Raw genomic sequence first — 27,573 nt, 5'->3', positions numbered from 1 at the left:
AGAACCCACTGCTCCTTCCCATTTTGATGTTCTGCACGTACCTTCACCCTCTCAGTTACTACCCTTCTATAGAAATTACCAGGTACGCTCAACAAACTTAAACTTTTGTAGTCTGAACACTCGCCTTTATTCTGCTTGTCGTTATGCAATAGCAATATACATGTATTCCTCCAACCCTTAGGCACTTCACCATGATCCATACATACAGTTAATATCCTTACCAACCAATGAAGAACATAGTCACTGCCTTTCTTAATAAATTCAACTGCAATATCATATCCAGTCGCTTTGCCATATTTCATCCTTCGTAAGGCTTTCACTACCTCTTCTCTCTTCAGCAAACTATTCTCCATGACTCTCCCACTTTGCATACCACCCCGACCCAAACCTCAGCCACCTTGTCATCAAACACATTCGATAGTCCCTCAGAATACTCACTTCATCTCCGCCTCACTTCATCACTACTTGTTATCACTTCTACTTTTGCCCCCACTCTACCGACGCTACTCTTTGTTCTCTTGATTTTTGCACATTATTAACCTCCTTCCAAATTATCTCTTTACGCTCTCTGAAGTTTACTGATACTAGCTCACCCGCCACTCCTACCACTCATCATCCTTTCTCCCCTGCTCACCACTCTCACAAATGCAGCTTCCCTAAAGCTCTCATTGCTTACCCACTCCCTTAGCTTTGTTTACTGTCATGTTTTGCTATTTCGTACCCAGTCTATCCTGATATTTCCTCACGCACGTCACTTTTCCAAACTCACTTTCCGTTGTCTAATCTTACTCATATCGTTCTCTCTTTTCCAAAATCCTTGCCTCCAGCAGTTGATGGTCAGACATTGCACCAGGAGGGTTTGATTGAATGGATGTGAAGGTATCAGATAAGGATCATTGCCGGTAACAATGGTTAGATAAGGGTAATGAAACAATTTCTTCAGTTCGATTTGAAAATTTGTTAGAGCGACAAATGACCAGCAAGTATAGGGGAAAATCTTGGTGAAGAAAATGTGTTAAAGATATATTTCATTCCTAAATGTTTGGGATGAGGAAGGACTGAGAGGGTCAAGAGCAACGTGAGGAATGAATAAGGAAATGTGTAAAGGCGGGAAGAGCAAGATGTTACCCGAGTATGAAGATTGTATAAGGCTGGGTTGAAGGGAGTGGGTTGGGACATGGTGAGAGAGGTGTCACTGGGGCTACTTTACGTGACAGAGAGACGATATAATGATAAAACTTCACTGAGTTACATGGTTAATGATCTTCAAGAAAAAAAAAGATAATCAGTACTGCCCACTGTCCTGTGATGGTCTCTTAGGCTGTAGAGCGGCAGCAGTGAGCAGCTCAAGAAACAGTGCGCCTAGACTGATAGAGTCACCAGTAATGAGAATCACGAACATTCCCTGGAATGTAGGAGGAGATAGTTAGTAGCGGACACTGCCTTATAGAAGATAGGGGAGTGAGCAACCAGGTATTATATGACGTTAACATCTCTCTAATTCGTTTTGTTGTAGGATGGAATCATGGACAAAACGCCAGATATTCAGGAAGACGTAAAGAACATTCATTACCCATAAGTTATCAAGGGAAAGCGGCGTCCTGACAGTTACTTTGGCCGGAGCGTTATAGCATACGGTGGAGTTGGGTTGGTCTTCCTTCATCCACTGGTCGAAGAGCCCAGCCTCCCTCATTGCCATTATCCTGTGGTGACAAACGTGATTCATGTAATGTCGGAATACTGAGTATACCACAGTGGTATATTATCCATATGACACATTTTCAAACGATTACTTATACAGGGATGTTCGTATCCTCATGTCTTCATAGATATACACGCTCTCCGTCTATCTGTCTGTGTGTCTGTCTGCTTGTCTGTCTGTCTGTCAATAAGAAATTCCATTATGAGATGGTGGGCCACAAAATAGAGAACATTCTTTGTGTGAGGGATCTAGGAGTCACTGTCTGCAACTTCAGAGTCTCCCAGCATTATGATGAAGTTACCACGAAAACAATGAGGAGGGCAGGATCTATTAACATAAAGTTTACGTAGAAAAGCAAGGATGTGATATTGCCATAATACTTACATCTTACTGGACCCCACCTCCAAGATACAGTGCATTTCTGGGACCTCCACCTATGCAAGGATATCCTTAAATTGGAAGCATTGCAACGAAGATAGACTAGGTTGATCCCTGCCTTACGTAATGAACCATATGAGGATAAATTGCGAGAACTTAATTCATTTTTTCTGAGGAACATGCATCTCCTGGGCAAGTTAACAGTGTTTCTAAATACCTGAGGGATTCAACAACGTCAATACAGAAAATTTCTTTGTGGTCGAACCTGTTCGACCAAAGAGAGAAATGGACTAACACTTAAAGATCACTGAATCAATTTCGACTGCGTGAAATATTTCTTAACCAACGGCACTATCAGGTGGCTGGATGAAGCTTCTACAACATGTTGTTTGGGACAGCACTGTTAATATGTTCACATTTAGGCTTGATTATCACTCGCCAATCTAAGGTATTGATTAATTCTTTTGATCCGTCATTATAACGCACAGATATGTCATGCTACCTTTCTAAACACTGATCTTGCCCTGTGCCATGCTGCAGTAACTTACCACCGCTGACTAGCCCTTGTTGGCTGCTGTAATGTAACGAATTAGAAATTATTGCATAATCCTTCCACATCAGGAGTGATATAAACATTATAAGTCGCAAAGCCGGAGCGCGAAGTTTATCCTTATTATTGTCCTTAAGACAGATAGTGAAGGGTTAGATATCTTTGGTGATGGGATGCATAGAGTGTCCACGTTCATTTCAACTTCTGACTTTCCAGCGAAAATTTCCTTCAGTCGTATTAGTCCTGCAAGGTATTAGTTTTTTTTTCACTGTCTCCTTTCCGCCGTGTTGCTTGAGGGAGTGGAGGATGGGAGGAGAGACTTTTCTTTGCTACCCTTTTCTCCAACTGGTTCAACTTATCAACAGCTTTAAGGCTAAACCACATCGTTTGGGCCTTGGGTCTGTGTTGCGTGTGTATCTACATATGTAGATCTGCCTGTCTCTGTCTGTCTGTCTGTCTGTCTGTCTGTCTGTCTGTCTCTGTCTGTCTGTCTGTCTGTCTGTCTGTCTGTCTCTCTCTCTCTCTCTCTCTCTCTCTCTCTCTCTCTCTCTCTCTCTCTCTCTCTCTCTCTCTCTCTCTCTCTCTCTCTCTCTCTCTCTCTCTCTTACGATTAATAAGTGTATATTCAACAGGCTTTATAAGAAAGTTAAACTAATCGTTACACCTCTCTACGTGTTAGAAAACGAGGACATAAAGTAACATACATAAACAAATAAATGTAATGATACAAAAAAGAATGAGAGATATAAAGTGACTGAGAAAGACACAAGGTGAGTAAGGAAGATACAACGTGAGTGGGGCCAAGACTGTCACCTGAAGATCGTATTGTTATTGAATTATATTGGATATTATGGTTCATCTTGAGCGGATCCTCACAAAGGTCTCTGGTAAATCAACAAGATATATATATATATATATATATATATATATATATATATATATATATATATATATATATATATATATATATGTATATATATACATATATATATATATATATATATATATATATGCATATATATATATATATATATATATATATATATATATACGAATAAAGTGCATATGAACGCGCACCTTCATAGAACATACAAACCTCCAACAGCAAGGATCGAACCCGGGACCCCTGTGCAAGAGGCAGGCTGCTAACCGCTAGGCCATGGGCCTGGCTAATAGGAAACAACTATTTGAATACTAAGTACTCGAATACCCTTCGTCTCACAATGGTGAGCAACGGGGTCTATACCGGTTATTTCCCAACAGGAGCACATAGCCAGCTGATAGCGTTTTACCGAACCTAACTGTACATCGCGGAGGTATATGAATACGAATAAAGCGCATATGAACGCGCACCTTCATAGAACATACGCTGTCAGCTGGCTATGTGCGCCTGTTGGGAAATAACTGGTATAGACCCCGTTGCTCACCACTGTGAGACGAAGGGTATTCGAGTACTTAGTATTCGAATAGTTGTTTCCTATTAGCCAGGCCCATAGCCTAGCGGTTTGCATGCCTGCCTCTTGCACAGGGGTCCCGGGTTCGATCCTGGCTGTTGGAGGTTTGTATGTTATATATATATATATATATATCTTTTCTTTTTCTTTCTTTCATACTATTCGCCATTTCCCGCGATAGCGAGGTAGCGTTAAGAACAGAGGACTGGGCCTTTGAGGGAATATTCTCACCTGACCCACTTCTCTGTTACTTCTTTTGGAAAAAAAAAAAAAGAAAAATGAGAGGGGAGGATTTCCAGCCCCCCGCTCCCTTCCCTTTTAGTCGCCTTCTACGACACGCAGGGAATACGTGGGAAGTATTCTTTCTCCCCTATCCCCAGGGATAATATATATATATATATATATATATATATATATATGTATATATATATATATTATCCCTGGGGATAGGGGAAAAAGAATACTTCCCACGTATTCCCTGCGTGTCGTAGAAGGCGACTAAAAGGGGAGGGAGCGGGGGGCTGGAAATCCTCCCCTCTCGTTTTTTTAATTTTCCAAAAGAACAGAGAAGGGGGCCAGGTGAGGATATTCCCTCAAAGGCCCAGTCCTCTGTTCTTAACGCTACCTCGCTAACGCGGGAAATGGCGAATAGTTTGAAAGAAAAAGAATATATATATATATATATATATATATATATATATATATATATATATATATATATATATATATATATATATATATATTTTTTTTTTTTTTATACTTTGTCGCTGTCTCCCGCGTTTGCGAGGTAGCGCAAGGAAACAGACGAAAAAAATGGCCCCCCCCCCCCCCATACACATGTACATACACACGTCCACACACGCAAATATACATACCTACACAGCTTTCCATGGTTTACCCCAGACGCTTCACATGCCTTGATTCAATCCACTGACAGCACGTCAACCCCTGTATACCACATCGCTCCAATTCACTCTATTCCTTGCCCTCCTTTCACCCTCCTGCATGTTCAGGCCCCGATCACACAAAATCTTTTTCACTCCATCTTTCCACCTCCAATTTGGTCTCCCTCTTCTCCTCGTTCCCTCCACCTCCGACACATATATCCTCTTGGTCAATCTTTCCTCACTCATTCTCTCCATGTGCCCAAACCATTTCAAAACACCCTCTTCTGCTCTCTCAACCACGCTCTTTTTATTTCCACACATCTCTCTTACCCTACGTTACTTACTCGATAAAACCACCTCACACCACACATTTTCCTCAAACATCTCATTTCCAGCACATCCATCCTCCTGCGCACATCTCTATCCATAGCCCACGCCTCGCAACCATACAACATTGTTGGAACCACTATTCCTTCAAACATACCCATTTTTGCTTTCCGAGATAATGTTCTCGACTTCCACACATTTTTCAAGGCTCCCAAAATTTTCGCCCCCTCCCCCACCCTATGATCCACTTCCGCTTCCATGGTTCCATCCGCTGACAGATCCACTCCCAGATATCTAAAACACTTCACTTCCTCCAGTTTTTCTCCATTCAAACTCACCTCCCAATTGACTTGACCCTCACCCCTACTGTACCTAATAACCTTGCTCTTATTCACATTTACTCTTAACTTTCTTCTTCCACACACTTTACCAAACTCAGTCACCAGCTTCTGCAGTTTCTCACATGAATCAGCCACCAGCGCTGTATCATCAGCGAACAACAACTGACTCACTTCCCAAGCTCTCTCATCCCCAACAGACTTCATACTTGCCCCTCTTTCCAGGGACTCTTGCATTTACCTCCCTAACAACCCCAACCATAAACAAATTAAACAACCATGGAGACATCACACACCCCTGCCGCAAACCTACATTCACTGAGAACCAATCACTTTCCTCTCTTCCTACACGTACACATGCCTTACATCATATATATATATGATGGAAAGGATCACAATTATACATGAGGGAAAACAGAAGAAGGAGTCACGCGGGGAATGCTCATCCTACTCGAAGGCTCGGATTGGGGTGTCTAAATGTGTGTGGATGTAACCAAGATGTGAAAAAAGGAGAAATAGGCAGTATGGTTGAAGAAAGGAACCTGGATGTTTTGGCTATGAGTGAAACGAAGCTCAAGGGTAAAGGGGAAGAGTGTTTGGAAATGTCTTGCGATTATAGTCAGGGTTAGTGAGAGGACAAGAGTGGTGAGAGTATGTGATAGAGTGTAAGAATGTAAACTCTAGATTGATATGGGTAAAACTTAAAGTGGATAGAGAGAGATGGGTGATTATTGGTGCATATGTACCTGGGCATGAGAAGAAAGATCATGAGAGGCAAGTGTTTTGGGAGCAGCTGAGTGAGTGTGTTAGTAATTTTGATGCACGAGACCGGGTTATAGAGATGGGTGATTTGAATGCAAAGGTGAGTAATGCGGCAGTTGAGGGAATAATTGGTGTACATGGGGTGTTCAGTGTTGCAAATGGAAATGGTGAAGAGCTTGTAGATTTATGTGCTGAAAATGGACTGGTGATTGGGAATATCTGGTTTAAAAAGAGAGATATACATAAGTATACGTATGTAAGTAGGAGAGATGGCCAGAGAGCGTTATTGGATTATGTGTTAATTGATAGGCGTGCGAAAGAGAGACTTTTGGATGTTAATGTGCTGAGAGGTGCAACTAGGAGGGATGTCTGATCATTATCTTGTGGAGGCGAAGGTGAAGATTTGTGGGGGTTTTCAGAAAAAGAAGAGATAATGTTGGGGTGAAGAGAGTGGTGAGAGTACGTGAGCTTGGGAAGGAGACTTTGTGTGAGCAAGTACCTGGAGAGATTGAGTACAGAATAGAAAAAGGTGAGAAGATAGGACGTAAGGGGAGTGGGGGAGGAATGGGATGTATTTAGGGAAGCAGTGATGGCTTGCGCAAAAGATGCTTGTGGCATGAGAAGCGTTGGAGGTGGGCAGATTAGAAAGGGTAGTGAGTAGTGGTATGAAGTAAGATTATTAGTGAAAGAGAAGAGAGAGGCATCTGGACGATTTTTGCAGGGAAATAATGCAAATGAGTGGGAGATGCATAAAAGAAAGAGGCAGGAGGTCAAGAGAAAGGTGCAAGAGGTGAAAAAGAGGGCAAATGAGTGTTGGGGTGAGAGAGTCTCATTAAATTTCAGGGAGAATAAAAAGATGTTTTGGAAGAAGGTAAATAAAGTGCTTAAGACAAGGGAACAAATGGGAACATTAGTGAAGGGGGCAAATGGGGAGGTGATAACAAGTAGTGGTGATGTGAGAAGGAGATGGAGTGAGTATTTTAAAGGTTTGTTAATTGTGTTTGATGATAGAGTGGCAGATATAGGGTGTTTTGGTCGAGGTGGTGTGCAAAGTGAGAGGGTTAGGGAAAATGATTTGATAAAAAGAGAAGAGGTAGTAAAAGCTTTGCGGAAGATGAATGCCGGCAAGGCAACGGGTATGGATGGTATTGCAGTGGAATTTATTAAAAAAAGGGTGTGTCTGTATTGTTGACTAGTTGGTAAGGTTATTTAATGTATGTATGATTCATGGTGAGGTGCCTGAGGATTGGCGGAATGCTTGCATAGTGCCATTGTACAAAGGCAAAGGGGATAAAAGTGAGTGCTCAAATTTCAGAGGTTGTTGAGTATTCCTGGGAAATTATATGGGAGGATACTGATTGAGAGGATGAAGACATGTACAGAGCATCAGATTGGGGAAGAGCAGTGTGGTTTCAGAAGTGGTAGAGGATGTGTGGATCAGGTGTTTGCTTTGAAGAATGTATGTGAGAAATACTTAGAAAAGCAAATGGATTTGTATGTAGCATTTATGGATCTGGAAAATGCATATGATTGAGTTGATAGATATGCTCTGTGGAAGGTATTTCGAATATACGGTGTGGGAGGCAAATTGTTAGAAGCAGTGAAAAGTTTTTATCTAGGATGTAAGGCACGTGTTAGTGTAGGAAGAGAGGAAAGTGATTGGTTCCCAGTGAATGTTGATTTACGGTAGGGGTGTATGATGTTTCCATGGTTGTTTAATTTGTTTATGGATGGGGTTGTTAGGGAGGTGAATGCTAGAGTTTTGGAAAGAGGGGCAAGTATGCAGCCTGCTGTGGATGAGAGAGCTTGGGAAGTGAGTCAGTTGTTGTTCGCTGATGATACAGCGCTGGTGGCTGATTCGTGTGAGGAACTGCAGAAGCTGGTGACTGAATTTGGTAAAATATGTGAAAGAATAAAGCTGAGAGTAAATGTGAGTCAGAGCAAGGTTATTGGGTATAGTTGGGTTGAGGGACAAGTCAATAGGGAGGTAAGTTTTAATGGAGAAAAACTGGAGAAATGAAGTGTTTTAGATATGTTGGAGTGGATTTGGCAGCAGATGGAACCATGGAAGCGGAAGTGAATCATAGGGTGGGGGAGGGGGCGAAAGTTCTGGGAGCGTTGAAGAATGTGTGGAAGTCGAGAACATTATCTCGGAAAGCTCCCAGAACTCTCGCCCCCTCCCCACCCTGTGACCTACTTCCACTTCCATGGTTCCTTCCGCTGCCAAATCCACTCCATGATATGTGAAACACTTCACTTCCTCCAGTTTTTCTTCATTCAAACTTACCTCCCACATGACTTGTCCTTGAACCCTACCGTATCTATTGACCTTGCTCTTATGTACATTTACTCTCAGCTTTCTTCTTTTACGCACTTTACCAAACTCATTCACCAGCTTCTGCAGTTTCTCACCCAAATCAACCAACAGCGCTGTATCATCAGCGAATGACAACTGACTCACTTCCCAAGCCAACAGACTGAATACTTGCCCCTCTCTCCAAAACTTTTTGCATTTACCTCCCTAACAACAACATTCAAAAAACAAATTAAACAACCATGGAGACATCACGCTGCCCTACCGGAAATCGACATTCACTGAGAACCAATCACTTTCCGCTCTTCTTACCCGTGAACATACCTTACATCATCGATAAAAACTTTTCAATGCTTCTAGCAACTTGCTTCCCACACCATATACTCTTAATACCTTCCACAGAGCATCTCTATCAACTCTATCATGTGCCTTCTCCAGATCCATAAATGCTACATACAAGTCCATTTGTTTTTCTAAGTATTTCTCACATACCTTCTTCAAAGACAACACCTAATCCACACATACTCCACTACTTCTAAAACCACACTGCTCTTCCCCAATTTGATGCTCTGTACATGCCTTGACCCTCTCAATCAATACCCTCACATATAATTTCCCAGGAATACTCAGCAAACTTATACCTCTGTACCTGGAACACTCACCTTTATCCCCTTTCCCTTTGTACAATGGCACTATGCATGCATTCCGCTAATCTTGAGGCCCTTCACCATGAGTCATACATATATTGAATATCCTAACCAACCAGTCAACAATATAGTCACCCCCTTTTTTAATAAATTCCACTGCAATAACGTCCAAACTCGCCGCCTTGCCGGCTTCCATCTTCCGGAAAGCTTTCACCACCTCGTCTCTGTTTACCAAATCATTTTCCCTGACCCTCTCACTTTGAACACTACCTCGACCAAAGCACCCTATATCTGCCACTCTATCATCAAACGCTTTCAACATATCTTCAAAATACTCACTCCATCTCCTTCTCACATCACCATTACTTGTTTTTACCTCCCTATTAGCCCACTTCACCGATGTTCCCATTTGTTCTCTTGTCTTACGCACTTTATTTATCTCCGTTTAAAACATCTATTTATTTTCTCTAAAATTTTGTGATATTCCCTCACCCAAACTCTCATTTGCCCTCCTTTTCACCTCTTGCACCTTTCTCTTGATCTCCTGCTTCTTTCTTTTATACATCTCTCAGTCATTTGCACTATTTCCCTGCAAAAATCGTCCAACGCCTGCCTCTTTCTTTTCACTAATAATCTAACTTCTTCATCCCACCACTCACTACCTTTTCTAATCTACCCACCTCCCATGCTTCTCATGCCACAAGCATCTTTTGTGCAAGCCATCACTGCTTCCCTAAATACATTCCATTCCTCACCCACTTCCCTTACGTCCTTTGCTCTTACCTTTTTCCATTCTGCACTCAGTCTCAACTGGTACTTCCTCGCAGAGTCTTCTTCCCAAGCTCACTTTCTCTCACTACTCTCTTCACCCCAACATTCTCTCTTCTCTTCTGAAAACCTCTACAAGTCTTCACCTTCGCCTCCACAAGATAATGATCAGACATCCCTGCAGTTGAACCTCTCAGCACAAAAACATCCAAAAGTATTTTCACGCGCCTATCAAATAACACGTAATCGAATAACGCTCTCTGGCCATCTCTCCTACTTACATACGTATACTTATGTATATATCTCTTTATAAACCAGGTACTCCCAATCACCAGTCCTATTTCAGCACACAAATCTATTAACTCTTCACTAATTCCATTTACAACACTGAACACCCCATGTACTCCAATTATTCCATCAACTGCCACATTGCTCACCTTCGCATTCAAATCACCCTTCACTATAACCCAGTTTAGTGCTTCAAAACTGCTAACACACTCACTCAGCTGTTCCCAATACTTGCCTTTCATGATCTTTCTTCTTAAGCCCAAGTGCATAGGCACCAATAATCACCAATCTCTCTCTCCATCCACTTTCAGTTTTACCCATATCAATATTGAGTTTACTTTCTTACTCTCTATCACATACTCCCACAACTCCCGTTTCAGGAGTAGTGCTACTCCTTACTTTGCTCTTGTCCTCTCACCAACCCTTGACTTTACTCCCAAAACATTTCTAAACCACTCTTCCCCTTTTCCCTTGAGCTTCGTTTCACTCAGAGCCAAAACATCCAGGCTCCTTTCCACAAACATACTACCTATCTTTCCTGTCTTCTCATTTTGGTTACATTCACACACATTTAGACTCCCCAATCGGAGCATTCGACGAGGATGAGCACTCCCCGCGTGACTCCTCTTCTGTTTCCCCTTATAGAAAGTAGAATACAAGGAGGGGAGGGTTTTTCGTCCCCCGCTCCTGTCCCCTAAGTCGCCTTCAACGACTATAGACATTCTAACAACACCTTTACCTTTTATTTAGGGCTGGGATGATTGGACTGCCCTTAGGGCCAATCATACCGAAATTCACTGGCAGAAATTCATCTCTGGATTTGTAGTACGAGCACTTGCCTGTAAAGTATAGCATGGTACATTATATGTAGTCATGGTAAATTCGTAATGGTATTTTCATATAGCGATTTTCCTGTTGGAAACCAGAACATCTAAGCCCGTATATATATATATATATATATATATATATATATATATATATATATATATATATATATATATATATATATATATATATATATTTTTTTTTTTTTTTTATTTTTTTTCTTTTTTCTTTCAAACTATTCGCCATTTCCCGCGTTAGCAAGGTAGCGTTAAGAACAGAGGACTGAGCCTCTGATGGAATATCCTCATCTGGCCCCCTTCTCTGTTCCTTCTTTTGGAAAATTAAAAAAAAAAACAAGAGTCGCCTTCTACGACACGCAGGGAATACGTGGAAAGTATTCTTTCTCCCCTATCCCCAGGGATATATATATATATATATATATATATATATATATATATATATATATATATATATATTTTTTTTTTTTTTCATTTTGCTTTGTCGCTGTCTCCCGCGTTAGCGAGGTAGCGCAAGGAAACAGACGAAAGAATGGCCCAACCCACCCACATACACATGTATAAACATACGCGTCCACACACGCAAATATACATATCTATACATCTCAATGTACACATATGTATATATACACACACAGACATATGCATATACACACATGTACATAATTCATACTATCTGCCTTTATCTATTCCCATCGCCAGATCGCCACACATGGAATAACAACCCCCTCCCCCCTCATGTGTGCGAGGTAGCACTAAGAAAAGACAACAAAGGCCACATTCGTTCACACATAGTCTCTAGCTGTCATGTAATAATGCACTGAAACCACAGCTCCCTTTCCACATCCAGGCCCCACAGAACTTTCCGTGGTTTACCCAGACGTTTCACATGCCCTGGTTTAATCTACTGACAGAACGTCGACCCCGTTATACCACATCGATCCAATTCACTCTATTCCTTGCCCGCCTTTCACCCTCCTGCATGTTCAGACCCCGATCACTCAAAATCTTTTTCACACCATCTTTCCACCTCCAATTTGGTCTCCCACTTCTCCTCGTTCCCTCCCTCCTCGTTCCCTCCCTCCTCGTTCCCTCTTTTTATTTCCACACATCTCTCTTACCCTTACGTTACTCGATCAAACCACCTCACACCACATATTGTCCTCAAAAATCTCATTTCCAGCACATCCACCCTCCTCCGCACAACTCTATCCATAGCCCACGCCTCGCAGCCATACAACAGTGTTGGAACCTATTCCTTCAAACATACCCATTTTTGCTTTCCAAGATAATGTTCTCGACTTCCAAACATTCTTCAAGGTTCCCAGAATTTTCACCCCCTCCCCCACCCTATGATTCACTTCCGCTTCCATGGTTCCATCCGCTGTCAGATCCACTCCCAGATATCTAAAACACTTTATTTCCTCCAGTTTTTCTCCATTCAAACTTACCTCCCAATTGACTTGACCCTCAACCCTACTGCACCTAATAACCTTGCTCTTATTCACATTTACTCTAAACTTTCTTCTTTCACACACTTTACCAAACTCAGTCACCAGCTTCTGCAGTTTCTCACATGAATCAGCCACCAGCGCTGTATCATCAGCGAACAACAACTGACTCACTTCCCAAGCTCTGTCATCTACAACAGACTGCATACTTGCCCCTCTTTCCAAAACTCTTGCAACCACCTCCCTAACAACCCCATCCATAAACAAATTAAACAACCATGGAGACATCACACACCCCTACCGGAAACCTACATTCACTGAGAACCAATCACTTTCCTCTCTTCCTACACGTACACATGCCTTACATCCTCGATAAAAACTTTTCACTGCTTCTAACAACTTGCCTCCCACACCATATATTCTTAATACCTTTCACAGACCATCCCTATCAACTCTATCATATGCCTTCTCCAGATCCATAAATGCTACATACAAATCCATTTGCTTTTCTAAGTATTTCTAACATACATTCTTCAAAGCAAACACCTGATCCACACATCCTCGACCACTTGTGAAACCGCACTGTTCTTCACCAATTTGATGCTCTGTACATGCCTTCACCCTCTCAATCAATACCCTCCCATATAATTTACCAGAAACATTCAACAAACTTATACCTCTGTAATTTGAGCACTCACTCTTATCCCCTTTGCCTTTGTACAATGGCACTATGCAAGCATTCCGCCAATCCTCAGGCACCTCACCATGAATCAAACATACATTAAATAACTTTACCAACCAGTCAACAATACAGTCACCCCCTTGTCTAATAAATTCCACTCCAATACCATCCAAACCTGCTGCCTTGCCAGCTTTCATCTTCCGCAAAGCTTTTACTACCTCTTCTCTGTTTACCAAATCATTTTCCCTAACCCTCTCACTTTGCACACCACCTCGACCAAAACACCCTATATCTGCCACTCTATCATCAAACACATTCAACAAACCTTCAAAATACTCACTCCATCTCCTACTCACATCACCACTACTTGTTATCACCTCCCCATTAGCCCCCTTCACTGAAGTTCCCATTCGCTCCCTTTTCCTTCGCACTTTATTTACCTCCTTCCAAAACATCTTTTTATTTTCCCTAAAATTTATTGATACCGTCTCACCCCAACTCTCATTTGCCCTCTTTTTCACCTCTTGCACCTTTTTCTTGACCTGCTTCCTCTGTCTTTAATACATCTCCAACTAATTTGCATTTTTTCCCTGCAAAAATCGTCCAAATGCCTCTCTCTTCTCTTTCACTAATAATCTTACTTCTTCATCCCACCACTCGCTACTCTTTCTAATGAACACACCTGCCACGCTTCTCATGCTACAAGCATGTTTTGCGCAAGCCATCACTGCTTCCCTAAACACATCCCATTCCTCGCCAACTCCCCTTACCTCCTTTGTTCTCACCTTTTTCCATTCTGTACTCAGTCTCTCCTGGTACTTCCTCACACAAGTCTCCTTCCCAAGCTCACTTACTCTCACCACTCTCTTCATCCCAACATTCTCTCTTCTTTTCTGAAAACACCCCAAATCCTCACCTTGGCCTCCACAAGATAATGATCAAACATCCCTCCAGTTGCACCTCTCAGCACATTAACATCCAAAAGTCTCTCTTTCGTGCGTCTATCAATTAACACGTAATCCAATAACGCTCTCTGGCCATCTCTCCTACTTACATACGTATACTTATGTATATCTCTCTTTTTAAACCAGGTATTCCCAATCACCAGTCCTTTTTCAGCACATAAATCTACAAGCTCTTCACCATTTCCATTTACTACACTGAACATCTCATGCATACCAATTATTCCCTCAAATGCCACATTACTCACCTTTGCATTCAAATCACCCATCACTATAACCCGGTCTCGTGCATCAAAACCAGTAACACACTCATTCAGCTGCTCCGAAAACACTTGCCTCTCATGATCTTTCTTCTCATGCCCAGGTGCATATGCGCCAATAATCACCCATCTCTCTCCATCAACTTTCAGTTTTACCCATATCAATCTAGAGTTTACTTTCTTGCACTCTATCACATACTCCCACAACTCCTGTTTCAGGAGTAGTGCTACTCCTTCCCTTGCTCTTTTCCTCTCACTAACCCCTGACTTTACTCCCAAGATATTCCCAAACCAATCTTCCCCTTTACCCTTTAGCTTCGTTTCACTCAGAGCCAAAACATCCAGGTTCCTTTCCTCAAACATACTACCTATCTCTCCTTTTTTTCTCATCTTGGTTATCCACACACATTTAGACACCCCAATCTGAGCCTTCGAGGAGGATGAGCACTCCCCGCGTGACTCCTCCTTCTGTTTCCCCTTTTAGAAAGTCAAAATACAAGGAGGGGAAGGTTTCTGGCCCCCCCCGCTCCCGTCCCCTTTAGTCGCATTCTACGATACGTGAGGAATGCGTGGGAAGTATTCTTTCACCCCTATCCCCAGGTATATATATATATATATATATATATATATATATATATATATATATATATATATATATATATATATATATATATATATATATATATATTTTTTTTTTTTTTTTTTCATACTATTCGCCATTTCCCGCGATAGCGAGGTAGCGTTAAGAACAGAGGACTGGGCCTTTGAGGGAATACCCTCACCTGGCCCCCTTCTCTGTTCCTTCTTTTGGAAAATTAAAATAAAAAATGAGAGGGGAGGATTTCCAGCCCCCCGCTCTCTTCCCTTTTAGTCGACTTCTACGACACGCAGGGAATACGTGGGAAGTATTCTTATTCACCTATCCCCAGGGATAATATATATATATATATATATATATATATATATATATATATATATATATATATATATATATATATATATATATATATATATATATATATTTATATATATATATATATATACCCCTGGGGACAGGGGATTAAGAACACTTCCCACGTATTCCCTGCGTGTCGTAGAAGGCGACTAAAAGGAGAGGGAGCGGGGTGCTGGAAATCCTCCCCTCTCGTTTTTTTTAAATTTTCCAAAAGAAGGAACAGAGTGGTTAGGATATTCCACAAAGGCCCAGTTCTCTGTTCTTAACACTACCTCGCTAACGCGGGAAATGGTGAATAGTTTAGAATATACATACATACATACATATATATATATATATATATATATATATATATATATATATATATATATATATATATATATATATATATATATATATATATATATATATATATATTAGAAAGGATCACAATTTTGCGCGTGATCAAGATATTCCTGAGTCCACGGGGAAAATGAAACACGAAAAGTTCCCAAGTGCACTTTCGTGTAATAATCACATCATCAGGGGAGACACAAGAGAGAAATATAAGTCAGTTGATATACATCGAAGATGGTTTCCTAGCTTCGTCTCTTCGATGTATATCAACTGACTGTGATATCTCTCTCTTTTGTCTCCCCTGATGATGTGATTATTACACGAAAGTGCACTTGGGAACTTTTCGTGTTTCATTTTCCCCGTGGACTCATAGGGAATATATATATATCCCCTGGGGATAGGGGACGAAGAATACTTCCCACGCATTCCTCACGTGCCGTAGAAGGCGACTAAAGGGGACGGGAGCGGGGTGCCAGAAACCCTCCCCTCTTTGTATTTTAACTTTCTAAAAGGGGGAAACAGAAGAAGGAGTCACGCGAGGAGTGCTCATCCTCCTCGAAGGCTCAGATTTGGGTGTCTAAATGTGTGTGGATGTAACCAAGTTGAGAAAAAAGGAGAGATAGGTAGTATGTTTGAGGAAAGGAACCTGGATGTTTTGGCTCTGAGTGAAACGAAGCTAAAGGGTAAAGGGGAAGAGTGGTTTGGGAATGTCTTGGGAGTAAAGTTAGGGGTTAGTGAGAGGACAAGAGCAAGGGAAGGAGTAGCACTACTCCTGCATCAGGAGTTGTGGGAGTATGTGATAGAGTGTAAGAAAGTAAATTCTCGATTAATATGGGTAAAACTGAAAGTTGATGGAGAGAGATGGGTGATTATTGGTGCATATGCACCTGGGCATGAGAAGAAAGATCATGAGAGGCAAGTGTTTTGGGAGCAGCTGAATGAGTGTGTTAGTGGTTTTGATGCACAAGACCGGGTTATAGTGATGGGTGATTTAAATGCAAAGGTGAGTAATGTGGCAGTTGAGGGAATAATTGGTATACATGGAGTGTTCAGTGTTGTAAATGGAAATGGTGAAGAGCTTGTAGATTTATGTGCTGAAAAAGGACTGGGGATTGGGAATACCTGGTTTAAAAAGCGAGATATACATAAGTATACGTATGTAAATAGGAGAGATGGCCAGAGAGCGTTATTGGATTACGTGTTAATTGATAGACGCACGAAAGAGAGACTTTTGGATGTTAATGTGGTGAGAGGTGCAACTGGAGGGATGTCTGATCATTATCTTGTGGAGGCGAAGGTGAAGATTTGTGGGGGTTTTCAGAAAAGAAGAGAGAATGTTGGGGTGAAGAGAGTGGTGAGAGTAAGTGAGCTTGGGAAGGAGACTTGTGTGAGGAAGTCCCAGGAGAGACTGAGTACAGAATGGAAAAAGGTGAGAACAAAGGAGGTAAGGGGAGTGGGGAAGGAATGGGAAGTATTTAGGGAAGCAGTGATGGCTTGAGCAAAAGATGCTTGTGGCATGAGAAGCGTGGCAGGTGGGTTGATTAGAAAGGGTAGTGAGTGGTGGGATGAAGAAGTAAGATTATTAGTGAAAGAGAAGAGAGAGGCATTTGGACGATTTTTGCAGGGAAAAAATGCAAATGAGTCGGAGAGGTATAAAAGAAAGAGGCAGGAGGTCAAGGGAAAGGTGCAAGACTTAAAAGGAGAGGGCAAATGAGAGTTGGGGTGAGAGGGTATCAGTAAATTTTAGGGAGAATAAAAAGATGTTTTGGAAGGAGGTAAATAAAGTGCGACGGAAAAGGGAGCGAATGGGAACTTCAGTGAAGGGGGCTAATGGGGAGGTGATAACAAGTAGTGGTGATGTGAGTAGGAGATGGAGTGAGTATTTTGAAGGTTTGTTGAATGTGTTTGATGATAGAGTGGCAGATATAGGGTGTTTTGGTCGAGGTGGTGTGCAAAGTGAGAGGGTTAGGGAAAATGATTTCGTAAATAGAGAAGAGGTAGTAAAAGCTTTACGGAAGATGAGAGTCAGCAAAGCAGCAGGTTTGGATGGTATTGCAGTGGAATTTATTAAAAAAGGGGGTGACTGTATTGTTGACTGGTTGGTAAGGTTATTTAATGTATGTATGATTCATGGTGAGGTGCCTGAGGATTGGCGGAATGCTTGCATAGTGCCATTGTACAAAGGCAAAGGGGATAAGAGTGAGTGCTCAAATTACAGAGGTATAAGTTTGTTGAGTATTCCTGGTAAATTATATGGGAGGGTATTGATTGAGAGGGTGAAGGAGTGTACAGAGCATCAGATTGTGGAAGAGCAGGGTGGTTTCAGAAGTGGTAGAGTATGTGTGGATCAGGTGTTTGCTTTGAAGAATGCATATGAGAAATACTTAGAAAAACAAATGGATTTGTATGTAGCATTTATGGAACTGGAGAAGGCATATGATAGAGTTGATAGAGATGCTGTGTGGAAGGTTTTAAGAATATATGGTGTGGGGGGGAAGTTGTTAGAAGCAGTGAAAAGTTTTTATCGAGGATGCAAGGCATGTGTACGTGAAGGAAGAGAGGAAAGTGATTGGTTCTCAGTGAATGTAGGTTTACGGCAGGGGTGTGTGATGTCTCCATGGTTGTTTAATTTGTTTATGGATGGGGTTGTTAGGGAGGTGAATGCAAGAGTTTTGGAAAGAGGGGCAATTATGCAGTCTGTTGTGGATGAGAGAGCTTGGGAAGTGAGTCAGTTGTTGTTCGCTGATGATACAGCGCTGGTGGCTGATTCATGTGAGAAACTGCAGAAGCTGGTGACTGAGTTTGGTAAAGTGTGTGAAAGAAGAAAGTTAAGAGTAAATGTGAATAAGAGCAAGGTTATTAGGTACAGTAGGGTTGAGGGTCAGGTCAATTGGGAGGTAAGTTTGAACGGGGAAAAACTGGATGAAGTAAAGTATTTTAGATATCTGGGAGTGGATCTGGCAGCGGATGGAACCATGGAAGCGGAAGTAAATCATAGGGTGGGGGACGGGAACATTGTCCTCAAAGCATCTCATTTCCAGCACATCCATCCTCCTGCGCACAACTCTATCCATAGCCAACGCCTCGCAACCTTACAATTTGTTGGAACCACTATTCCTTCAAACATACCCATTTTTGCTTTCCGAGATAATGTTCTCGACTTCCACACATTTTTCAAGGCTCCTAGAATTTTCGCCCCCTCCCCCACCCTATGATCCACTTCCGCTTCCATGGTTCCATCCGCTGCCAGATCCACTCCCAGATATCTAAAACACTTTACTTCTTCCAGTTTTTCTCCATTCAAACTTACCTCCCAATTGACTTGACCCTCAACCCTACTGTACCTAATAACCTTGCTCTTATTCACATTTACTCTTAACTTTCTTCTTCCACACACTTTACCAAACTCAGTCACCAGCTTCTGCAGTTTCTCACATGAATCAGCCACCAGCGCTGTATCATCAGCGAACAACAACTGACTCACTTCCCAAGCTCTCTCATCCCCAACAGACTTCATACTTGCCCCTTTTTCCAAAACTCTTGCATTCACCTCCCTAACAACCCCATCCATAAACAAATTAAACAACCATGGAGACATCACACACCCCTACCGCAAACCTACATTCACTGAGAACCAATCACTTTCCTCTCTTCCTACACGTACACATGCCTTACATCCTCGATAAAAACTTTTCACTGCTTCTAAGAACTTGCCTCCCACACCATATATTCCTAATACCTTCCACAGAGCATCTCTATCAACTTTATCGTATGCCTTCTCCAGATCCATAAATGCTACATACAAATCCATTTTCATTTCTAAGTATATATATATATATATATATATATATATATATATATATATATATATATATATATATATATATATATATATATATATATATATATATATATATATATATCTTTCTTTTTCTTTTATACTATTCGCCATTTCCCGCCTCAGCGAGGTAGCGTTAAGAACAGAGGACTGGGCCTCTGAGGAAACATCCTCACCCGGCCCCCTTCTCTCTTCCTTCCTTTGGAAAATTAAAAAAAAAAATGAGAGGGGAAGATTTCCAGCCCCCCGCTCCCTTCCCTTTTAGTCGCCTTCTACGACATGCAGGAAATTCGTGGGAAGTATTCTTTCTCCCCTATCCCCTATCACCATATATATATGGTGACTGAGTTTGGGAAAGTGGGTGAAAGAAGAAAGTTGAGAGTAAATGTGAATAAGAGCAAGGTTATTAGGTACAGTAGGGTTGAGGGTAAAGTCAAATGGGAGGTAAGTTTGAATGGAGAAAAACTGGAGTAAGTGAAGTGTTTTAGATATCTGAGGGTGGATTTGGCAGGGGATGGAACCATGGAAGCGGAAGTGAATCATACGGTGGGGGAGGGGGCGAAAATTCTGGGTGCTTTGAAGAATGTAAGGAAGTCGAGAACATTATCTGGGAAAGCAAAAATGGGTATGTTTGAAGGAATAGTGGTTCCAACAATGTTGTATGGTTGCGAGGCGTTGGCTATGGATAGAGTTGTGCGCAGGAGGGTGGATGTGCTGGAAATGATATGTTTGAGAACAATATGTGGTGTAAGGTGGTTTGACCGAGTAAGTAAAAATAGGGTAAGAGAGATGTGTGGAAATAAAAAGAGCGTGGTTGAGAGAGCAGAAGAGGGTGCTTTGAAATGGTTTGTTCACATGGATAGAATGAGTGAAGAAAGACTGACCAAGAGCATATATGTGTCAGAGGTGGAGGGAACGAGGAGAAGTGGAAGACCAAATTGGAGGTGGAAAGATGGAGTGAAAAAGATTTTAAGTGATCGGAGTCTGAACATGCAGGAGAGCGAAAGGCGTGCAAGGAATAGAGTGAATTGGATCGATGTGGTATACCGTGGTCGACGTGCTGTCAGTTGATTGAACCAGGGCATGTGAAGCGTCTGGGGTAAACCATGGAAAGTGTGTGGGGCCTGGATGTGGAAAGGGAGCTGTGGTATCGGTGTATTATTATACAACAGCTAGAGACTGAGTGTGAACGAATGTGGCCTTTGTTGTCTTTTTCTAGTGCTACCTCGCACACATGAGGGGGGGGGGTTGTTATTCAATGTGTGGCGAGGTGGCGATGGGAATGAATCAAGGCAGACAGAATGAATTATGTACATGTATATATGTATATGTCTGTGTGTGTGTATATATATGTATACATTGAGATGTATAGGTATGTGTATTTGCGTGTGTGGCCGTGTATGTAAATACATGTGTATGTTAGTGGGTTGGGCCATTCTTTCGTCTGTCTCCTTGCACTACCTCGGTAACGCGGGAAACAGCGACAAAGCAAAATAAATAAATAAATAAATAAACATATATATATATATTTTTTTTTTGCTTTGTCGCTCTCTCCCGCGTTTGCGAGGTAGCGCAAGGAAACAGACGAAAGAAATGGCCCAACCCACCCCCATACACATGTATATACATACGTCCACACACGCAAATATACATACCTACACAGATTTCCATGGTTTACCCCAGACGCTTCACATGCCCTGATTCAATCCAATGACATCACGTCAACCCCGGTATACCACATCGATCCAATTCACTCTATTCCTTGCCCTCCTTTCACCCTCCTGCATGTTCAGGCCTCGATCACACAAAACCTTTTTCACTCCATCTTTCCACCTCCAATTTGGTCTCCCACTTCTCCTCGTTCCCTCCACCTCCGACACATATATCCTCTTGGTCAATCTTTCCTCACTCATTCTCTCCATGTGCCCAAACCATTTCAAAACACCCTCTTCTGCTCTCTCAACCACGCTCTTTGTATTTCCACACATCTCTCTTACCCTTACGTTACTTACTCGATCAAACCACCTCACACCACACATTGTCCTCAAACATCTCATTTCCATTACATCCATCCTCCTGCGCACAACTCTATCCATAGCCCACGCCTCGCAAAAATACAACATTGTTGGAACCACTATTCCTTCAAACATACCCATTTTTGCTTTCCGAGATAATGTTCTCGACTCCCACACATTCTTCAAGGCTCCCAGAATTTTCGCCCCCTCCCCCACCCTATGATCCACTTCCGCTTCCATGGTTCCATCCGCTGCCAGATCCACTCCCAGATATCTAAAACACTTTACTTCCTCCAGTTTTCCTCCATTCAAACTTACCTCCCAATTGACTTGACCCTCAACCCTACTGTACCTAACAACCTTGCTCTTATTCACATTTACTCTTAACTTTCATCTTTCACACACTTTACCAAACTCAGTCACCAGCCTTCTGCAGTTTCTCACATGAATCAGCCACAAGCGCTGTATCATCAGCGAACAACTGACTCACTTCCCAAGCTCTCTCATCCCCAACATATATATATATATATATATATATATATATATATATTTCTATTTGTGTATATATATTATTACCTGTGTGTGTGAAATCTTGAGCTATGTATACATCAAAGCCAAAATTCACTTCCAGTAGCACATGATGACCCCGTCTGACCAGTGTGTTGATACTCTGGACCAGCTCTGATGATATGCGGTAGATGAGGCGACCGTCCTCCTCCTTGTCAGCCACCTCCCGGTAGATGCCAGACTCGACAGACTGGAAACGATTTACGTGAATATGAGGCGCTTGTGTGTGAAGATTAAACACACACAGACACACAGACACACAGACAGACAAACAGACAGACAGACACATACATACACACACACACACACACACACATACACACACACACACACACACACACACACACACACACACACACACACACACACACACACACACACACACACATACACACCACACTCACAAAGACATATTTATATATATTAATTCCAACAACGTTACATGGTTGCGAGGCATGTTATATAGATATAGTTGTGCGGAAAGGGGTGGATGTGTTGGAAATGAGATGTTTGAGGACAATATGTGGTGTGAGGTGGTTTGATGGCGTAAGTAATGAAAGGTTAAGAGAGATGTGTGGTAATATAACGAGCGTGGTTGAGAGAGCAGAAGTGGGTGTTTTGAAATTGCTTAGTCACATGTAGAGAATGAGTGAGGAAAGATTGACAAAAAGGATATATGTCAGAGTTGAGGGAACGAGGAGAAGTGGGAGACCAAAGTGGTGGTGGAAAGATGGAGTAGAAAAGATTTTGAGTGATCGGGGCCTGAACATGCAGGAAGGTGAAAGGAGGGCAAGGAATAGAGTGAATTGGAACGATGCGGTATACCGGGGTCGACGTGCTGTCAATGGATTGAACCAGGGCATGTGAAGTGTCTGAGGTAAACCATGGAAAGTTGTGTGGGGACTTGGATGTGGAAAGGAAGCTGTGATTCCGGTGAACGAATGTGGCCTTTGTTGTCTTTTTCTAGCGCTACCTCGCACATATGTGGAGGGGAGGGGGGCTGTTATTTCATGTGTGGTGGGGTGGCGATGGGAATGAATAAGGCGAATAATATGAATTATGTATATGTGTATATATGTAATATGGCAGTGTGAGTATACATATGTATACGTTGAGATGAATAGGTATGTATATGTGCGAGTGTGGACGTATATATATATATATATATATATATATATATATATATATATATATATATATATATATATATATATATATATATATATATATATATATATATATATGTAAGTGGGTGGGTTGTGCCATTTTTTCGTCTGTTTCCTTGCGCTACCTCGCTAACGCGGGAGACAGCGACAAAGTAAAAAAAAAAAAGATATCTATCTATCTATCTATCTATCTATCTATCTATATATATATATATATATACATATATATATATATATATATATATATATATATATATATATATATATATATATATATATATATATATATATATATATATATATATATATATATATATATATATATATATATATATATATGAATATATATATATATATATATATATATATATATATATATATATATATATATATATATATATATATATATATATATATATATATATATATATATATATATATATATATATATATATATCAAACTATTCGCCATTTCCCGCATTAGCAAGGTAGCATTAAGAACAGAGGACTGGGCCTCTGAGGGAATATCCTCACCTGGCCCCCTTCTCTGTTCCTTCTTTTGGAAAATTAAAAAAAAACAAGAGGGGAGGATTTTCAGCCTCCCGCTCCCTCCCCTTTTAGTCACCTTCTACGACACGCAGGGAATACGTGGGGATTATTCTTTCTCCCCTATCCCCAGGGATATATATATATATATATATATATATATATATATATATATATATATATATATATATATATATATATATATATATATGTATATATATATATATATATATATATATATTTTTTTTTTTTTTTTTTTTTTTTTTTTATACTTTGTCGCTGTCTCCCGCGTTTGCGAGGTAGCGCAAGGAAACAGACGAAAGAAATGGCCCAACCCCCCCCCATACACATGTACATACACACGTCCACACACGCAAATATACATACCCACACAGCCCTCCACGGCCCACCCCGGACGCTCCACATGCCCTGATTCAATCCACTGACAGCACGTCAACCCCTGTATACCACATCGCTCCAATTCACTCTATTCCTTGCCCTCCTTTCACCCTCCTGCATGTTCAGGCCCCGATCACACAAAATCCTTTTCACTCCATCTTTCCACCTCCAATTTGGTCTCCCTCTTCTCCTCGTTCCCTTCACCTCCGACACATATATCCTCTTGGTCAATCTTTCCTCACTCATTCTCTCCATGTGCCCAAACCATTTCAAAACACCCTCTTCTGCTCTCTCAACCACGCTCTTTTTATTTCCACACATCTCTCTTACCCTTACGTTACTTACTCGATCAAACCACCTCACACCACACATTGTCCTCAAACATCTCATTTCCAGCACATCCATCCTCCTGCGCACAACTCTATCCATAGCCCACGCCTCGCAACCATACAACATTGTTGGAACTACTATTCCTTCAAACATACCCATTTTTGCTTTCCGGGATAATGTTCTCGACTTCCACACATTTTTCAAGGCTCCCAAAATTTTCGCCCCCTCCCCCACCCTATGATCCACTTCCGCTTCCATGGTTCCATCCGCTGACAGATCCACTCCCAGATATCTAAAACACTTCACTTCCTCCAGTTTTTCTCCATTCAAACTCACCTCCCAATTGACTTGACCCTCAACCCTACTGTACCTAATAACCTTGCTCTTATTCACATTTACTCTTAACTTTCTTCTTCCACACACTTTACCAAACTCAGTCACCAGCTTCTGCAGTTTCTCACATGAATCCGCCACCAGCGCTGTATCATCAGCGAACAACAACTGACTCACTTCCCAAGCTCTCTCATCCCCAACAGACTTCATACTTGCCCCTCTTTCCAAGACTCTTGCATTTACCTCCCTAACAACCCCATCCATAAACAAATTAAACAACCATGGAGACATCACACACCCCTGCCACAAACCTACATTCACTGAGAACCAATCACTTTCCTCTCTTCCTACACGTACACACGCCTTACATCCTCGATAAAAACTTTTCACTGCTTCTAACAACTTGCCTCCCACACCATATATTCTTAATACCTTCCACAGAGCATCTCTATCAACTCTATCATATGCCTTCTCCAGATCCATAAATGCTACATACAAATCCATTTGCTTTTCTAAGTATTTCTCACATACATTCTTCAAAGCAAACACCTGATCCACACATCCTCTACCACTTCTGAAACCACACTGCTCTTCCCCAATCTGATGCTCTGTACATGCCTTCACCCTCTCAATCAATACCCTCCCATATAATTTACCAGGAATACTCAACAAACTTATACCTCTGTAATTTGAGCACTCACTCTTATCCCCTTTACCTTTGTACAATGGCACTATGCACGCATTCCGCCAATCCTCAGGCACCTCACCATGAGTCATACATACATTAAATAACCTTACCAACCAGTCAACAATACAGTCACCCCCTTTTTTAATAAATTCCACTGCAATACCATCCAAACCTGCTGCCTTGCCGGCTTTCATCTTCCGCAAAGCTTTTACTACCTCTTCTCTGTTTACCAAATCATTTTCCCTAACCCTCTCACTTTGCACACCACCTCGACCCAAACACCCTATATCTGCCACTCTGTCATCAGACACATTCAACAAACCTTCAAAATACTCATTCCATCTCCTTCTCACATCACCACTACTTGTTATCACCTCCCCATTTACGCCCTTCACTGAAGTTCCCATTTGCTCCCTTGTCTTACGCACCCTATTTACCTCCTTCCAGAACATCTTTTTATTCTCCCTAAAATTTACTGATAGTCTCTCACCCCAACTCTCATTTGCCCTTTTTTTCACCTCTTATATATATATATATATATATATATATATATATATATATATATATATATATATATATATATATATATATATCCCTGGGGATAGGGGATTAAGAATACGCGATGGTGGCTGATTCATGTAAGAAACTGCAGAAACTGGTGACTGAGTTTGGTAAAGTGTGTGAAAGAAGAAAGTTAAGAGTAAATGTGAATAAGAACAAGGTTATTAGGTACAGTAGGGTTGAGGGTCAAGTCAATTGGGAGGTAAGTTTCAATGGAGAAAAACTGGAGGAGGTGAAGTGTTTTAGATATCTGGGAGTGGATCTGGCAGCGGATGGAACCATGGAAGCGGAAGGGTGGGCGAGGGGGCGAAAATTCTGGGAGCCATGAAGAATGCTTGGAAGTCGAGAACATTATCTCGGAAAGCAAAAATGGGTAAGTTTGAAGGAATAGTGGTTCCAACAATGTTGTATTTGTGCGCAGGAGGGTGGATGTGCTGGAAATGAGATGTTTGAGGACATTATGCGGTGTGAGGTGGTTTGATCGAGTAAGTAATGTAAGGGTGAGAGAGATGTGTGGAAATAAAAAGAGTGTGGTTGAGAGAGCAGAAGAGGGTGTTTTGAAAATGTTTGGTCACATGGAGAAAATGAGTTGGGAAAGATTGACCAAGAGGATATATGTGTCAGAGGTGGAGGGAACGAGGAGAAGTGGGAGACCAAATTGGAGGTGGAAAGATGGAGTGAAGAGGATTTTGAGTGATCGGGCCCTGACCATGCAGGAGGGTGAAAGGCGGGCAAGGAATAGAGTGAATTGGAACGATGTGGTATACCGGGGTCGACGTGCTGTGAATGGATTGAACCAGGGCATGTGAAGCGTCTGGGGTAATCCATGGAAAGTGTGTGGGGCCTGGATGTGGAAAGGGAGCTGTGATTTCGGTGCATTATTACATGACAGCTAGAGACTGAGTGTGAACGAATGGGGCCTTTGGTGTCTTTCCTAGCGCTACCTCGCACACATGAGGGGGGAGGTGTAGTTATTCCATGTGTGGCGGGGTGGCGATGGGAACAAATAAAGGCAGACAGTATGAATTATGTACATGTGTATATATGTATATGTCCGTATGTGTATATATATGTGTACATTGAGATGTATAGGTATGTATATTTGCGTGTGTGGACGTGTATGTATATACGTGTGATGTGGGCGAGTTGGGCCATTCTTTCGTCTGCTTCCTTGCAAAACCTCGCTAACGCGGGAGACAGCGACAAAGCAAAATAAATATATAGAAT

The 27,573-nt window shown here is 41.5% G+C and overlaps 1 protein-coding gene across 1 annotated transcript in view; it reads right to left on the bottom strand.

Moving 5' to 3' along the window:
- Positions 1–949: 949 nt before the first annotated feature.
- Positions 950–27,573, bottom strand: part of LOC139756953 (probable glutamate receptor) — a 48,340-nt gene continuing 21,716 nt past the window's right edge. Inside the window, exons 10-13 of the mRNA XM_071676897.1 lie at positions 22,333–22,513; positions 11,155–11,254; positions 1,574–1,703; positions 950–1,405 (exon numbers count right to left, since the gene is read on the bottom strand). Of these exons, the coding sequence (XP_071532998.1) occupies positions 1,286–1,405; positions 1,574–1,703; positions 11,155–11,254; positions 22,333–22,513 (531 nt within the window). The 3' untranslated portion in view covers positions 950–1,285. The remainder of the gene's footprint in view (positions 1,406–1,573; positions 1,704–11,154; positions 11,255–22,332; positions 22,514–27,573) is intronic.

The sequence above is a fragment of the Panulirus ornatus genome, chromosome 23 (assembly GCF_036320965.1).
Source record: "Panulirus ornatus isolate Po-2019 chromosome 23, ASM3632096v1, whole genome shotgun sequence".
Taxonomy (NCBI): Eukaryota; Metazoa; Arthropoda; class Malacostraca; order Decapoda; family Palinuridae; genus Panulirus; species Panulirus ornatus.
This window is presented reverse-complemented; position numbering and strand designations above follow the sequence as displayed.